General features: G+C 34.4%; 1 protein-coding gene across 3 annotated transcripts in view; it reads left to right on the plus strand.

Moving 5' to 3' along the window:
- The window catches only part of NBN (nibrin), a 267,933-nt gene extending 256,186 nt beyond the window's left edge, over nt 1-11,747 (plus strand). For 2 of the 3 annotated variants that reach the window (XM_069086683.1, XM_069086684.1), the window contains exons 13-16: nt 5,764-5,916; nt 7,156-7,269; nt 9,965-10,014; nt 11,574-11,747. In XM_069086683.1, coding sequence (XP_068942784.1) covers nt 5,764-5,916; nt 7,156-7,269; nt 9,965-10,014; nt 11,574-11,604 — 348 coding nt within the window. In that variant the 3' untranslated portion in view covers nt 11,605-11,747. Of the gene's footprint in view, nt 1-5,763; nt 5,917-7,155; nt 7,411-9,964; nt 10,015-11,573 lie in introns of those variants that run through there. The other variant, XM_069086682.1, reaches the window with a different exon arrangement.
- Nucleotides 11,748-16,573: the final 4,826 nt, after the last annotated feature.

Consider the following 16,573-nt stretch of genomic DNA (forward strand, 5'->3'; position numbering starts at 1 on the left):
CCTGGCCGTGTAACCTTGAGCAAGTTACTTAACCCCAATTGCTTAGGGGGTAGCCAGGTGGCTCAGCGAGTAAGAGCACCAGCTCCAGTGTCGGGATGACCTGGATCAAATCTGGCCTCTGATACTCAGTACCACACCCAGAAATGACTGGCTGTGTAACCTTGAGCAAGTTACTTAACCCCGATTGCTTTAAAAAAAAAAAAATATATATATATATATCTGTGACCACCTTGGAATACATGCCTAGTACTGAGCTCTCCAGATCACAGGGAATGAACATTTTAATGATTTTTTTGCATAAATTTCAAATGGTTTCTCAGAAGGGTTCAACCAATTCATATCTCTGCCAACTATTACTCTCAACTTGTTCCAGTGTTATTTCTGTCTTTTATCACTTTTGCTTGGTGATCGGTGTTAGGTGAAACCTCATAGTTGTTTTAATTGTCGTTTCTTGTAACATTTCTTTTGTGTTTGGACCATTTTTTTTCACATGCTTGTTGACAGTTTACGTTTAAGATTTGATTGTTTGAGCCCAAGTATAAGACTATAGTTGTACCTAATAACATTATCTTTATAGTATAGACCAATATCTAGTGTTCTCAAGGTCTTTTTTAGATGTATATTCTATCATCCAACATATTGTCAAACATTTGCCAAAATCTAAATTATGTTTACTTTATTCCCCTGATTTAAGTCTTACACCTGTGCCCAAAAGGGAAATGAAGTGAGCCTACCATGAACTGTTTTTGATGAAGCCATGTTCACTACCTCTTAATCACATGTTGTAGAATTCTGTTAGGAATTGAGATCAAGGTCATTTTCCTATTGTATCAGACCTCCATTTTGTTCCCTTTTTTGAAGCATTGGGATAGTGGTTGCCCTCTAATCAATGGTAGCTCCATTTTCCATATTTCCTTCAGAGGTTCATGACAATGGTTTAGCAAGCACCTCTTTTACTTCTTTTAGAACCCAGGATGTAGTTCATTTGGACCTGGTAACCTAAACTCATCAAAAACAACCAGCTTGACCCTTACCTACTCCCTATTGATCCAGTTCAACTCTCTGTGAACTATATTATATTCTGATGTAAAGATTTTTTACCTTGGTAGAGAAAGCAGAAGCAAAATTAGTGTTTCAATTATCTGTTTTTGTCCCACCTATCTTGAGCAGTGGCCTTATCCTTTTTTTGATCCCCTTCTTTTCCCTGATAATAGTTTAAAAAGTTAAAAACCTTTTTTGTTGTCTTCAGTATTCCTTACCAGCTTCAGCTCAATATAAGCTTTAGAATTCTTAACATTGTTCTTAGATAACCATATCATGCAGACTTACCTGTATTACCTGCCCTTGCTTCTGTTTTCTGTGCATTTAAAAAAAAAAATCTGAATTGTTTGACAATTCTACATGCACTTCTTTTTTTGAAGGAAAAGTTATGTTTTTGTTCTTTCCACTTATATTGTTATAGTTATAATGTATATGGCTTTCCTGGTTCTGCTTACTTTGCATCAGTTCATAGAAGTCTTCCAGTGATTCTCTATATTTGTCTTTGTCATTATTTTTTTCCCCAGTGACATGTAAAAACAATTAACATTCATTTTTTTAAATTTGAGTTCCAGATTTTTTTCCCTTCCTCCCTCTATCCTCTCCACTCCCATTGAGAAGATAAGCAGTTTGATATAGGTCAAACATGAAGAGTCATGCAAAATATATCCATAATAGTCATGTTGTGGGGGAAAAAAAACAGACCAAAATAAAACCTCCAGAAAAATTTTAATGTTTAAAAGATCAGTATTCAAATACCATCAGTTCTTTCTTTGGGGATAGATAGCATTTTTCATCATAAGTTCTTCAGTTGTCTTGGGTCATTGTATTGCTGAGAATAGCTAAGTCATTCATAACTGATTATCTTAAAATATTGCTGTTACTTTATACTCATTACATTTCAGTTTGGATAAGCTCATGCAAGTTTTAACAGGTTTTTGTGAGAGTATCCTACTCATCATTTCTTACAGCACAATAGTATTCCATCATAATCACATACCACAAATTGTTTAGCCATTCTTCAGTTGTTGGGCAGTCCCCTCAACTTCTGATTCATTACCCTCAGAAAAGAACTGCTATAAATATTTTTGTATGTATGGGTCCTTTTCTTTTTTGTTTTTTATATATTTTGGGATACAAGCCTAGTAGTGATATTGCTAGGTCCAACAGTATGCATGCTTTTATAGCCCTTTGGGCATAATTCCAAATTGCTCCACAGAATGGTTGAATCAATTCACAACTCCACCAACAATGCATTTAAGTCTTATTTTTCCCATCCTCCAATATTTGTCATTTACCTTTTCTGTCCTACTAGCCAGTCAAATAGGTATGATATAGTACATCAGAATTGTTTTAATTGGCATTTCTCCAGTCAATAGTGAGTTAAGAATATTTTTTCATATGCCTATGGCTAGCTTTGATTATTTCTTCTGAAAACTGATCATATTTTTTGATCATTTATCAATCGGGAATGGCTCTTATTTTATAAATTTGACTCAGTTCTCTATATATCTGAGAAATGAGGCCAAGGGGCGGCTAGGTGGCGCAGTGAAAAAAAAAAAAGAAATGAGGCCTTTATTAGAGGAACTTGTTTCAAAATTTTTTTCACAGTTACTATGGCTAACTATATTTCCCTCTGTCCTATCACCCCTGTTTATTCTATTCTCTCCTTTCACTCTGTCCCTCCTCAAAAGTGTTTTGTTTCTCCTAATCTCCTCTCCCCCAATCTGTCCTACCTTCTATCATCCCCTCACCCCCTTCTCTTATTCCCTTCCCCTCCTACTTTCCTATAGGGTAAGATAGATTTCTATGCCCAATTGAGTGTGTATGTTATTCCTTCTTTGAGCCAATTCTGATGAGAGTAGAATTTACTCACTGCCCCTTACTTCCCCCCTCTTCCCCTCCACTATAAAAACTTTTCCTTGCCTCTTTCATGTGAGATAATTTACCCCATTTTACCTCTCCCTTTCTCCTTTTCCTAGTACATTCCTCTCTCACCTCTTAATTTTATTTTTTTTATGTTATCCCTTCATATTCCACTCACATCTGTACCCTCTGTCTATATATACTCTTTCTAACTACCCTAATAATGAGAAAGGTCTTATGAGTTACAAATATCTTCCCATGTAGGGATGTAAACAGTTTAACCTTATTAAGTCCCTTACAATTTCCCTTTCCTATTTACCTTTTTCTGTTTCTCTTGAGTCTTGTATTTCAAAGTCAAATTTTCTATTCCTCTCTAGTCTACATCAGGAATGCTTAACAGTCCTCTCTTTCATTGAGCGTCCAGTTTTCCCTCTGAAGAATTATACTCAGTTTTGCTGGGTAGGTAATTCTTAGTTGTAATCCTAATTTCTTTGCCCTCTGGAATATCACATTCCAAGAAGCCCTCTGATCCTTTGATGTAGAAGGTGCTAGTCTTGTATTATCCTGACTGTGGCTCCACCATACTTGAATTGTTTCTTTCTGACTGCTTGCAATATTTTCTCCTTGATCAGAGACCTCTGAAATTTGGCTTAATATTTTGGGGATTTTTTATTTGGGGATATCCTTCAGGAGGTGATAAAGTAGATCCTTTCAGTTTCTATTTTACCCTCTGTTTATAGAATAAAAGGGAAGCTTTCCTTGATAATTTCTCAAAAGATGGTGTCTAGGCTCTTTTTTTTAATCATGTCTTTCAGGAAGTCCAATAATTTTTAAATTCCCTCGCCTGGATCTGTTTTCCAAGTCAGTTATTTTTCCAATAAGATATTTCACATTGTCTTCTATTTTTTCATTCTTTTGGTTTTGTTTTATTGTTTCTTGATTTTTCAAAGTCATTAGCTTTCATTTCCTCCATTCTAACTTTTAAAGAATTATTTTCTTCAGTCTGAGCTTCTGGACCTCCTTTTCCATTTGACCAGTTCTGCTTTTTAAGACATTCTTCTCATTGGCTTTTTGGACCTCCTTTGTTATTTGGGTTAGTCTGTTTTTTAAGGTGTAATTATCTTCAGCATTTTAGGGGGTCTCCTTTAGCAAACTGTTGATTCCTTTTTTATGATTTTCTAGAACACTCATTTCTCTTCCTAGTTTTTCTTCTACTTCTCTTACTTGATTTTCAAGATCCTTTTTGAGCTCTTCCATGGCCAGAGACTAATTCCTGTTTTTCTTGATGGCTTTGGATTTAGGAGCTTTGACTTTGTTCTTCTGAGTTTGTGTTTTAATCTTCCTTGTTACCATAGTAACTTTCTGTAGTCAGTTTTTTTGTTGTTGTTCACTCATTTTCCTAGCCTATTACTTGACTTTTAACTTTTTATTAAGGTAGGGCTCTGTTTCCAGTATGGAGGGTATACTGTCCTAAACTTGTATCTAACTCATGCTGAAGTCAAAACATCACCCTGTAATGTCGTTGATCCTCTTTGCAAATGAAGGACAAACAACAACATTGTTTCTAATTCTTTGCTACTACCAAGAAAAAGTTGTAAATATTTTGGCATATATATGGGGACTTTAATTTTATTATTTACCTCCTTTAGTTATTTGCCTAACAGTATAATCTCTGGTCCAGAGAGTCCTCTATTATCTTCCCCCTTTTTAGTTACTTTTTTTTTTCTTATAGCTTTGTTTTTTGGAGGGGGAAGGGCAGGGCAGTTGGGGGCAAGTGACTTGCCCAAGGCCACATGGCTAGTAAGTGTTATGTGTCTGAGGCCAGATTTGAACTCAGGCCCTCTTGACTCCGGGGCTGGTGCTCTATTCACTGTACCACCTAGCCACACTCTTTTGAATAAGTTGTACTTTTTATTGTTTTTACTTTGAATCCTTTCTTCCACATTTAAGGAATATTTCATTCTCTCTAAATAACTTAAGTTCACCAAGCATCTTTAACCGTCTCTTCTGGCAGGGAGAAAAGCCTACACTTTGAACTTGGATAGCAGTTACTTGATCACGGCAGAAAGATAAATATGATGTGCTCCTGGGAGAAGCACAGTGTAGTGGGTAGAGAGCCAGCCTCAAAGCCAGGAGGAGCTGCGTGAAAGTCCTGCTCCTGACGCATCCTGGCTGTGTGACTACAGATCTGCACTGAGAAAAGAAACTTGGCAGTCCCTCTCCCTCTTATAGTCACTGGGAGTTTTTTCCCTGTATTCTAGAAGCAAGATCCAGAGTCACTGGCTTTCTAGTTATTCAAGTAGATATTTAATACTAGATAATTGATTATTAATTTGTTAAGTTTCTAAAACTATTGAGGGTAAGGAACTTGTTTTATTTATCTTTTGTCTGTGTTATTCTTTAGAACTTAACCTGGATAGTAAATGATTGGTTTCTTGAATAAGCAGTGCACATGGATATTACTAATAGACCTAAGGTATAGGGAAAGGAGAACAGTAAAAGAAAAACAAGAAGAATGCTACTTGAGTTAAAACCTTGTTGTCCCGGAGTGATTGGCATTCTCTGTCCTATCTGTCCATATCTGAAGGAGTAGTATAAATGAGTAGTGAATACCTCATTAAGTATAAAGAAAGAAATAAAAGATGTAGATATAAATACAAATTGGTCATTAAATCGAATAAAAAATTGACTGCAACTGATGGGAATGTATATAGTTTCATATTTAGATCAGATTTCTCCATATATTGGTATAAAAAAGTCCAAGATTTGTATATTCTCATATCTATAAGAAACTTTAAAATAATTATATAATTTCTTCTTTCTTCATATGTCTTCTTTAAAAAAAAAAACCCACTCAAGAATGATAAACTTCAAGATAGTTTTGAGATGCTTCCCAAGAAGCTTTTATTGACTGAATTTAGATCGCTGGTGGTTAGTCACTCTGGATCCAGAAATGCATCCATTATAAGAAATGATTATGGACAGCTAAACAACTTTAAGAAATTCAGAAAGGTAGGTACTTATTTTAATATATCACAAGAGGCACTGCTAGTAAGAGCCATTGCTAGCAAATAAAATCAGTGTTATGCTTTAACATTATATTTAGTGTCTAACTTATTCTATATATCTGCAGCAAAGGACAGCCTGTGCATTGAGTGTTTTAGCATTGCTACTTGATTATGACTGATTATATATTTTCTTCTTTAAGTCAGCCAATTGATAAACTCAATATTTTGGTGGGGCTTTTTTTGGGCAGAGGTGGGGAGGTGAGGGTAGAGGAGGATGGGTATAGAATAAATAGATTTCTTGTAGGTATTAAGGATTTATTCATTAGTACCTAGTTATGTTCTCAGTTGTATGATTTAATTGTATTTCTTTCTGTTTTGCCTATTATAGCATTTATTTTAGTATGTAAAAAATAAAAGTCATTAAAAATTTTTGGAGTTGCTTAGACCTTTATGAAAACATTATTCCCCTGGTACTCAAGTCAGGAAATAGGAATGTTTTCAGAATCTGGGCTGAAGAAATGTTTTAGACCTTTAGAGGAGAAATCATTACTTTGAATTGCATCTACAAGTGAATATATTGCACTTTTTATTTTTGGATGCTTCATCGTGTTCCATCATGTAAGTTCTGAGGCTATCTTTTAAGGGTCATGCCAAATTGAATTTCAACAACTGTGAAAACATTTAAAAATTTTTCTAGTTAAAAATTTTGTGATAAAACTCATATCACAGAAACCTCCAGTGAGAAATAGTAATTTAATAGAAATGAACAAATTAGGTAAATTTTTAAAATAGTAAAAGCACAAGAAAAAAATTATGTATCTCCCTGAGCTTATCAGGAATTCGTATGTACTGAATTACTCCAAAGCAGCCACAGTAACAGTAATAGTTGAAAAAGTAGAAGCTCTTTGAAAATTTATAGAAAAAAAATCATCATATAAAACTCTCCAGATCTCAAAATGCTATCAAATACCCAAGTACTGTTTTGACTACTGGAGAATTAGTATTTTGCTATTAACTTTAAATAGAATCACTTGATTCTGCCCTGGTAAAGTGTCTTAAGTTACAGTTTTTCAGAGCAACTGAAATAATTTACTTCATTTACATAACTCTTCTTTGAAAAGTTAACAACCTTTTTTCTGTCTAGTTCTTTTGAAAGTATCAGTTTCACTTTTATAATGTATTTTATTATTATAATGATATTATTAAAATGTTATAATACTTTTGGACCTTTTCTTCCTGTTAGGTAGCTTATCCTGGGGCAGGAAAACTTCCATGCATCATTGGAGGCTCTGACCTAATAGCTCATCATGCTAGAAAGAATGCAGAATTAGAAGACTGGTTAAGACAAGAAATAGAGGTGAGTAATAAATCATGCTATATATTAATTTATATTTTGTTCTTTTATGGTATTCTTACAGAAGATTTTCAAACACAGAATATTTTTAAACAAAAATATATACTTAATCTCAGAAAAATACCATGAGTTTTAGTTTTAGGGTAATGTTCATGCTGGAATGGTAGCACACAGCTATAATACTAGCGCCCAGGGATCTCTTTCGCTTGTGGATCTCTCCTGAGCTGCAGTGGGCTGTGCCAATCAGGTGAAATCTATGGGGTTTGGCATCAATATAATGAGTCCTGAGAAGTAGGGGGCCACCAGGACACAGACCAGTGTAGGTCAGAAACAGAACATCTAAGCACCCATGGTGATCATTGGTGGCATCAAGCCTTTTAGTAACCCCCAAATTTACAGCCTGGGTGAGATGGGGAGACTTAGTCTTTTTTTTAAAGCAATTGGGGTTGTGTAACTTGCTCAAGGTTACACAGCCAGTTATTTCTGGGTGTCGTGCTAAGTATCTGAGCCCGAATTCGATCCCCAGGTCATCCTGACACTGGGGCCGGTGCTCTTACTCACTGAGCCACCTGGCCGCCCCGAGACTTAGTCCTTTAAAAATACATATTAAGCCTTACCAGGTAATAAATGTCAGAGCTATGATCTCTCCAATCACTTTATTTAGACATTAATATTTACAGCTGCAAGCCATTTTGGTTAAGAAAATACTACAGCAAAACAAGTAAAAAAAAAAATCTAATATTGCCTGAGGTACAAAGATACCAAACACACTTATGGTCGCCCTTAAGCTGATTTTCATAGCAACATTTCATCAATATTTGTTTATTAGGTGTAAGGAGGATTATAAAGAAAGTCAATAACATCATATTCCTGAGCTAGTCTGAGTCAGTCTGTTAATGTACAGATTTTGATGTGGTATAGTGTAGTCTAAGAACTATTTCATTGGCACAAGGATTCTAGCCAGCTTTGCTCCTAGTCTGGTCTGTCAAGTTCTTAACTTTCCTTGTCACCCCTAACAGCCATCCTTTTCTCTCTGTTCTCCTTGCTGTTGTTTATCCCCCTATCTCTTCTGGAGTAGTATCTTCACATGTTTTTATTCCTCTGTAAAAGGTTTATTTTTCTGTGTCATCATCTCCCAATTTTGGAGTGACAGTTCCTGCTAATGATAGTGCTAGGAGCTGTTTTTCCCATTGTACTTAGATTCCAGCTGACTTACTCCTATCATTTAGTTATGTGATAAAAAGTTACCTTGTAGCATAAAGTCTGATCTTTATATGCAGGGGAAGTTACATTACAAAAAACTCCTGAAATAGTTTAATTGTGTAAGTCAGTTAGTTTTTATTCTGCCTAAATTGAGGAGTTCTTTATTCCTGCCTGGTAGGATAAAATTTGGCAGTTATTGACAAAATAATGTTTTGTGACTATTATTTCTTAAAGATACGTAAAATTGGTTTGCAGCTTCGTAATTTAACAAGTGTTTTTCACCACTCCCTTGCTATTCCTAAATTTACAATGAAAAGAGCCCATTCTTTAGAAAATACATAACCATAATTTTCCCTTTTTAGGGAGCAGAGAGATGAGTGATGGCAGTATAGGGAAGGTGTGGAAGTGGCACTATGGAACAAGAAGTATATCTACTCCTTCTGGCCCCAGTGTATGAGGAGGCATGACAAAATAGAATTTTATTTCTGTTAAAATAAGATCACATCTATATTTTGCCAACTGAGCTGTCATCTAAGATCCATTAACAATCCATATTCACTTTTTGTTGCTTAGCATTTGCACCTCTCTGACCATTTCACTGAAATACACTAATTATTTTTAAAAAATTTTTAAAACTATTAGGTGCTATTTAGAGTAAAGTTTTTTGTTTAGAAGTTTTTAAACTCAGAACTAGCCAGCCTTTTAAACCAATCATTATCCTTTCTGGGTCTTAATGCCATATACCTTGATGAGCTACATTGTACTTTTGCATCAGAAATTTCAGATCCTTGCCTTTTCCATTACATGCGTGTAGATGTAAATATTTTTGGATTTTACACAACTTTTTTTATAATTTTCTTTTTGTTTTTCACTGTAGGTATTTTGGATGCCAAATGACTCCATATTTTATCTTGTTGTATAACTACACTAGCACCCTTCTACCATTTTTTTTCTTTACTTTGAATGTAGTATAATTTTCTTTCTCATTTTGTTTCAGTTATCCCTAGCTGTTCCCTAGCTGTTCTTGCTGTTGTTTATCCGTTTATCTGTTCTCTGCTTCCCTTCTCTTTCCATTGACCTTTTTACCACTTTGCTCCTTCCCTTTCTGTACTTCCAAAACACACAGGGCTTAGATTTATAACTACTTGATTAGTTCACAGTTTTTATGAATTTCAGGTCATTTTATTTTCTATACACATGCACAGTCAAGTATAACTCTTGATACTTCAGTGATACTGATTTGTCTTGAGTCTTTCAGGTAAGCTCTAGTTTTTGTGCTTTCAAAAAAAGGTAGTCATTGGAAAGTTGCAATTTCATGAGTTCTACTGTACTATTTAAAAAATAAACAGTTCTGGTGATGCTCATGCTGAGTATATTATAAAATAGTTTACTTTATTCATATTCTTTAGAATGTACAGAAAATAGTGGAAAGAGATTGATCAGAATTAACAGATATTCACCATAAGGCAAAATTTTTATTTTTTTATTTTGGTAGGTACAGAACAAACATGCAAAAGAAGAATCACTTGCTGATGATCTCTTTAGGTAAAGATTTGTTTATTTCAGGTTTCTAGTGCTTTCAAATATGTTATTTCAAAGCAAATATTACTGCATATGGCCCATTAGTAGCCTTGAAGTAGTATGTTATGTGCACATCTGTTTTCAGCCTAATCATAGTAGTAGTAATAATAATAGTTTACATATGTGTATGCACCTATGTGCATACACACATACACACACACACAGTATCGTACATAAAAGCTCTTTTTTATGAGAAGATACCACTATGCAAAATTTCAGTAACTCACCAGACTGGTCTATTTTCGCTTTCTGAAATTCTGGATGAATTTATCCATTTTTCTCTTTTTCTGTTTAGCCTAAGTTTAGAATCTCTAAAGCAAGCTTCCTTTAGATTTTGGAGCTTGCTATATGTCAATTATGAGATATATCTCAACTTGAGATACATCAGTTATTATATATGCCACAACATACTTTAAATCTTTGTGTGGTCTAGAGCCAAAAAATAAAATAAATGGCACCAGGCTAACACATTTAATCTACTAGTAATGTAATTTGGCTGATAAGTTGTGACATTTTCATGTCTAAGCAAAAGCATTAATGAATGAGTTCTGACTTAAAGCAAGTTAAATGCCAGATCATTTGTTTAGCCTTAAGTTGTTCATGCATGAAAACAAAAGGCTATATCAGAATTAGAATTGGCTTTTGGTGGGGAGGGATTTAAGGTTGACTCTGATTTAATTCCTATTCAACACATTCCTATGGGCATAGTAAAAATTTACCTATCTTATCAAATGTTTTCTTAACTATCGTTAAATAAAAGTTGGAGGATATGCAGGGGAGAATAATTTTACAACATTTTCTAAAACAAAAAAGTTTTTTAATAATAAAAGTGTTCTAAATTTTTTTTCCTTCAGAGAAGAACATAATTATGATTTTAATTCATTGTCATGTAAATTATCTGTGGAGATTTTATGTTGTTTTCTTTTGTTCTTCCTCTCAAAAGGAATCTTCAATAAAAAGGGTATCTGAATGCTCAACTGCCCGATTTATTTTATTGCTATAAGAAAACATGTTAACATATTGAGTGTTAATTTATGTTTTTGATTAAACTCTTCATAGTACTTGTGTAGCTTATGAGCTGAATCTATATGTGAGCAGTTTTCAACCTTAACTTTTGAAGCCTAGGGGAGATGTGTATTGATTTTAAGTTGTCTCTTAAAGGTGGTGGGTTTTTGTATTATTTTTAAATTAGGTAGTGATTGTCACAATTTACAGGTGAAGCAATGGAAATACAAAAAAGTGGATAAGTAGATGACATTTAATTAGTAGTGGTAAAGGTAGGGATAGGAATAGGGAGTGGTCTTGGGATTTCATTTATATTGGAAACTCTGATTGGGGAAACTTTCTTTACCAATATAGGTTAGTGATTCTTTGCAATGGCCTCTCTTTCTCTTTGTGACAAAAGCAGAATTAAAACTCCTTCCTTGTTTACCCTGCTGAAAAAGTCTTTAATCACTTGTGTATTTCAAAGTAACAGAAATGCATTTTTAGGTCATTTTGACTTCTTTTTTTTTTCTTTACAGATACAATCCTAATGTAAGAAAGAGAAGATAACTGAAGAATTAAATAATGAAGCAATTATATGGCAGGCATTTACTTGAATGTTTACAAGGTTATGTTTATAATATACAGAAGAGATTTCAATAGCAGATATTTTATAACTTCCATTCATTATTAAATAAAATACGAAAAATGTACTTTTTTTTCATGTGGGATAGTTTGTTTTAGTTTCAATCTTCCAGGAACATTTTTCCCCCCAAAGGTGACAGGTGCCAATTCATCAATTACAGTGATCTCTCGGATCATCTAGTGAGGCCAGCCTTAGGAGGTAAGCTTTTCACAATGATTCCAGTCTTCAAGGTGTAAGCTCTGCTACCTTTCCTATCTATCCTATCAAGTTTCTTGGATACCAAAACATCTCATGAGAAAAATAAAATTAAAAATTAGTGGTATATTATGTGTCCTGCTTATATTGAAAAATAAGAAGCTTACTAGAATTTGATGATAGAAATAAATTTTGGAACAGAAAGGGACATCTAGGCATTATGTAATCTAGTCTCTTAATTTTAAAAATGAAGACTTGCTTGTCATGGTTCTTTATTTTCATTGTTTCTGATCAATTACTACTTCCTTATAACATCCCTTGAAATTTTATTTAGTGTAGGAAGCAAAAAGAGGGTGCATGTGGCAGGGGGGTGGGGATATGCACATGCATTTAAGATATCTTTTAACTGGGAGTCTGCTTATGAATTGAATTATTAAAGTCTAAATATGAGCCTGTAGTAACGATCATTCTATGTTTATAAAGGTGTTTAGAACTTGGTTTTCTTTATAAATAATACTCCAGTATTTGACTAGATAGTTGATTTCATTACTTTGAGTTTTCCCTCCAGTCATACATATACCATCCAACCCATTTGTGCCTCTTCATCCTATGTGGCCTTATCCATGCCCTACCATAAATTTGTCATTGGGATGAATTTTTATCCAGTATGCTAGAGGCCTTCCTAATGTTCTCTTGACATAGCAAGACACCAGCGGAACATGTATGTTTTCAATTGGATTTCCGATTCTCTTTGTGGGGATAGCTCATGTTTTTTATTTATACTTGATGACATCCTTTATACCACTTCTTCTTTGCAGTTATTTGCTAGCTTAGGTACTATTTTATAGACTTAGAGGACCTTTACCTTCATCAGATTAGATGTCTGAAAATACTGGCATACCAGTTCTGGGAGGTGTGTATCATTTTTCATTCATAAATTCAATTTTTCCTCAAAAAACTTAGGATGCTTTATAAACAGTTTCCAGGAGGTCATCTAAATTCAGGAAATTAGCCTGAAATGAAACAATACTTACTAGTCTTTGTATGGTTTTTTTTCTTTCCATTTTCAACATCAGCCTGTCATTAAAGAACATGTTGCCCTCTGATTTGTGTAATGAATGGGCTTTAGAAAGAGCTAGAAGTTACCCTTGAAAGAAGAAAGAATGAAAACTTTTTTAAAAGTTTTGATGGTTTTCATATAAGTGTAAAGTAAATTTTAAAATGTCTCAGAGCTGCAGTTCACTTAAGGAAGTGGGGATGCAGGGAGAATGGAAATTCTACCTCAGAATATAGGCATTTGCTGTCTTGGACCTCTAATGCTTTCATGCATAGTCCTTGTGCATCACAATCTTAGTAAAGGTAAAATAGCTGTACACAACTAAGTTGGTGTAATTTTATTTTTTTCAAAGCTGGTTGTTAGTCGTGGTTGCTTTGTACATAGTCATGTAATTTTAACATTTAGAAAAATAAATAAGATTTTTAAAAATTAAGATTAAAAAATCAGATTCTGCATATGATAGTAGAAACTAAAAGGCTGTGAATGAGGTAGAATGTAGAGTAGAATGTCCCTTTTTAAGTTGTCTTGTAATAATAAAAGTGACTCTTGAGTAACCCACCAGAATTCACTTTTTTGAACATAGAAGTAATTTCTAAAAGCTCAACCATTGAATTCATAAATTTGAAGCCGTATTTTGTAATCTTCTAAACTTCCATTATAATCATTTGAAGCTTAAGTTATGGCTGATCTGAGTGGGGATTGAAAAAACACACCAAATTTTGGCCTCTAGTACCTTAGCCAGAGAAGATTGTAACATGGCACAATTTAAGTAGATTTGTTCTAATTTACCTATTGACTTAGCTTTTCTTCTGAAGCCTCAAATTATGTCTCTCTGCTCCCATGGGGGCCTATTATATAATTTTGTGACTAATTTACATTAGTATGAACAATATTAAAAACATACACTGTAATTGCTTAAATTAGATCCTGTTGAGGAAATGAACCCATAATAACATGCAATTCATTATTAGTAACTTTTACAAAATGTGATCTTTTCATATATCTTTTTCTTTTCCCATAAACCTAATAAAAAAAATTCCAGGCTGTACTACAAAACCCTATGTTATATATGTTTTCATTGGGGGGGGGGGGTAACTGTAGGAAAGCCAGATTTTTTTTTCCCTTTTTGTATCAAACTTTCTTCACCACTTTTGCCCTTGTTTTCAGCCAGTTTCCCATATAACTGGACGTGATACATCTATTGAGGAACTGAGGGCTAGCTGTGTCCCACTAGGCAGACTTTGATATTGGCATCCTCCAGAAATAATCCATTTAAAGACTATTTAGACTATGATAAATTCACTTTGTTTCATGAGTAGGCCTGGATGGATTGTGGTCTGCACTGTTGGAAGTAATGCTCACATCAGTCAGATCACAAGTCTGTTTGCTTGTGTAATAGCTCCCTTGTAGCCGGTGCTGTGCTACTTTCAGAATGCCATTTTCAAAATCCTGTGAGGTAGGGAGTTGCAAGTTGTAGGATCCCTGTTTTACAGATGGTGAAGCCAAGCCTAAAAGAACTTAAGTGAATTTAGTGTCACTGCTAGTTAGAGACAGAGTTAGGAGTCAGACATGAATCTTCAGACTGTAAATACAACATTGTCTATTAGTTTTATTCAACAGACATTGTTTCTATGATATTCAGGGCATTGTGTTGTATAAGATAGGGTACAACAAAGGTCATATTAAGCAGAAAGGTCAAACACAGGAACCAGATTAAAATGTAATTAGGAAGTTTTAAAAATGAAACAAAATACAGATAACATCACATTTTAAAATTGTTGGTATTTGGCCACCAGGGATCCTCATGTACAGATTAGTAGCTCTGAATTTGACACCATTGCCTTTAAGGAACAAAATTCATGGGGTTAAAGGAAGAAAAAGAAGTCTACAAGAAGCTATGATAATAGGTTTGAAGAAAGTGCTATAAGAAATTTGAAGAAATCACTTTGAGAGAGGAGGTGAGGGAAAGCTTTGTGGAGAAGATACATTGTTTGAACCTTGAGTAATGAAGGAATTTCAACATAATACAGATATAATAGGCGAGGAGAGTCCATATATAGGTAACTGCATGAGCAAAGAGAATAAAAGCAGCATGTGAACAGGAGACAAAATAGTATATTTTGGTTAGAATGTAGAAAATTTGATAAGGAAATATTGTGAGGTAAGATGATAGGTGAGAGTCCAATTATGAGGAGTTTTGGAATCCATTAAAGGGTTCTAAATCAAGAAACGATAGCAGTTGGTTATGAAGATTATATAAGCAGCAGTGTGGAGGATGGTTTCAACAGTATAACCAAGGGGGGAAAAAAGTAATTTTTTTTTACCCCATTTGGGATTTTCTTGACAAACATACTGGGATGGTTTGCTATTCTTTCTGCAGTTTATTTTATAGATAGAGAAACTGAGACAAACAGGGTTAAGTGACTTGCTACAGGGTCACAGCTGTCGAAAGCCAGATTTGAACTTGGGAAGATGTCTTCTGGATTCCAGGCCTATCTGCACTGCTCCACACCTATCTCCATAGGATCTTAGGTCAGGTGATTGCAGTTTAGTGGATAGGAGAGGCCAGGTATGAAAGAGAAGTGTTAAGGTAGAAATGACAGGAATTTGGAATTGTCGGAATGATAGGTGGGTTGAAGAAGAAAAGCTAAAGGAGATAAAGATGTCCAAAGATGCCGATCTCACTAACTGAAAGAAGTGAGGGTGAAAAATATAGAAGGTGAGTTTCATTTTAGACATATAATAAGCAGTTAGGAATATAGGATTGGAGTTCAGGGAAATTGGAAGTGAAAGAATTTTGGGAGTGATTTGTATAGTCAAAAGAGCAAATGAAATTAGAGAAATAAATATACAGAGAGAAAAGAGAGAATTAAGGTGCCTAGGACAGAACACCTGTAGTTAAAAAGTTGAGGAGGAAAATGAAGAACCAGCAAAAGAGATAAAGACTGAAAAATCATCAAAGTGGAGTGTTTACAGAAGGCATGGGAGCCTAGGATATTAAGATGTGTTCCAGGATGTCAGGTGTCAGAATCATGAAGCATGAGAGAAAGAGAACCATTGATCAGAATGAACTAAGGTCAAATCCTGTTTCTGACAGCTTGGGCAAATCAATAATATTCTGTGCACTTTAGTCTCCCCATCTGTAAAATGGGGGTATTACTAACTGTAGTACCTACCTCAAAGGTTTGTTGTAGGGATCCAGTGGATACTGTAAATGTTCTGCAAACTTTAAAGTATCATGTAATTCAGTTATTAGAGATCAAGTTTACAGAAGATACCTCCCCAAAGTCCAATATCGTATGCTGTTTACTGGGAGAACTTTTTCAGAGAGATTTCTGATATAAATGAATACTTCAATTAGCAACTCTGTTAAGGTGCCTCCAAAGTTGATATCCTTACCTTATTTTTCTCCAGAACTCCAGTTCTATATTTCCAACTGATAAAAAGTCTGATTTCATGATAAAGAATTAAAGAATATGTAAAAATTTTGTGAACTCGGTGCCAAATAACGTAGAAATAAATGATTTCAGCACAAGGAGGCATTTTATATTAAAAGTATTTAAGGAAAAAAAAGATGTTTATTTTATGTCAATAAGTATAATTATTTTATTAGTCCAAGGGTGAAGTCTCTACCATGGTAG

The sequence above is a fragment of the Petaurus breviceps genome, unplaced genomic scaffold, assembly GCF_028583685.1.
Source record: "Petaurus breviceps papuanus isolate PSGF00001 unplaced genomic scaffold, PetGlider_PUasm1.0 179, whole genome shotgun sequence".
NCBI classification, from domain to species: Eukaryota; Metazoa; Chordata; class Mammalia; order Diprotodontia; family Petauridae; genus Petaurus; species Petaurus breviceps.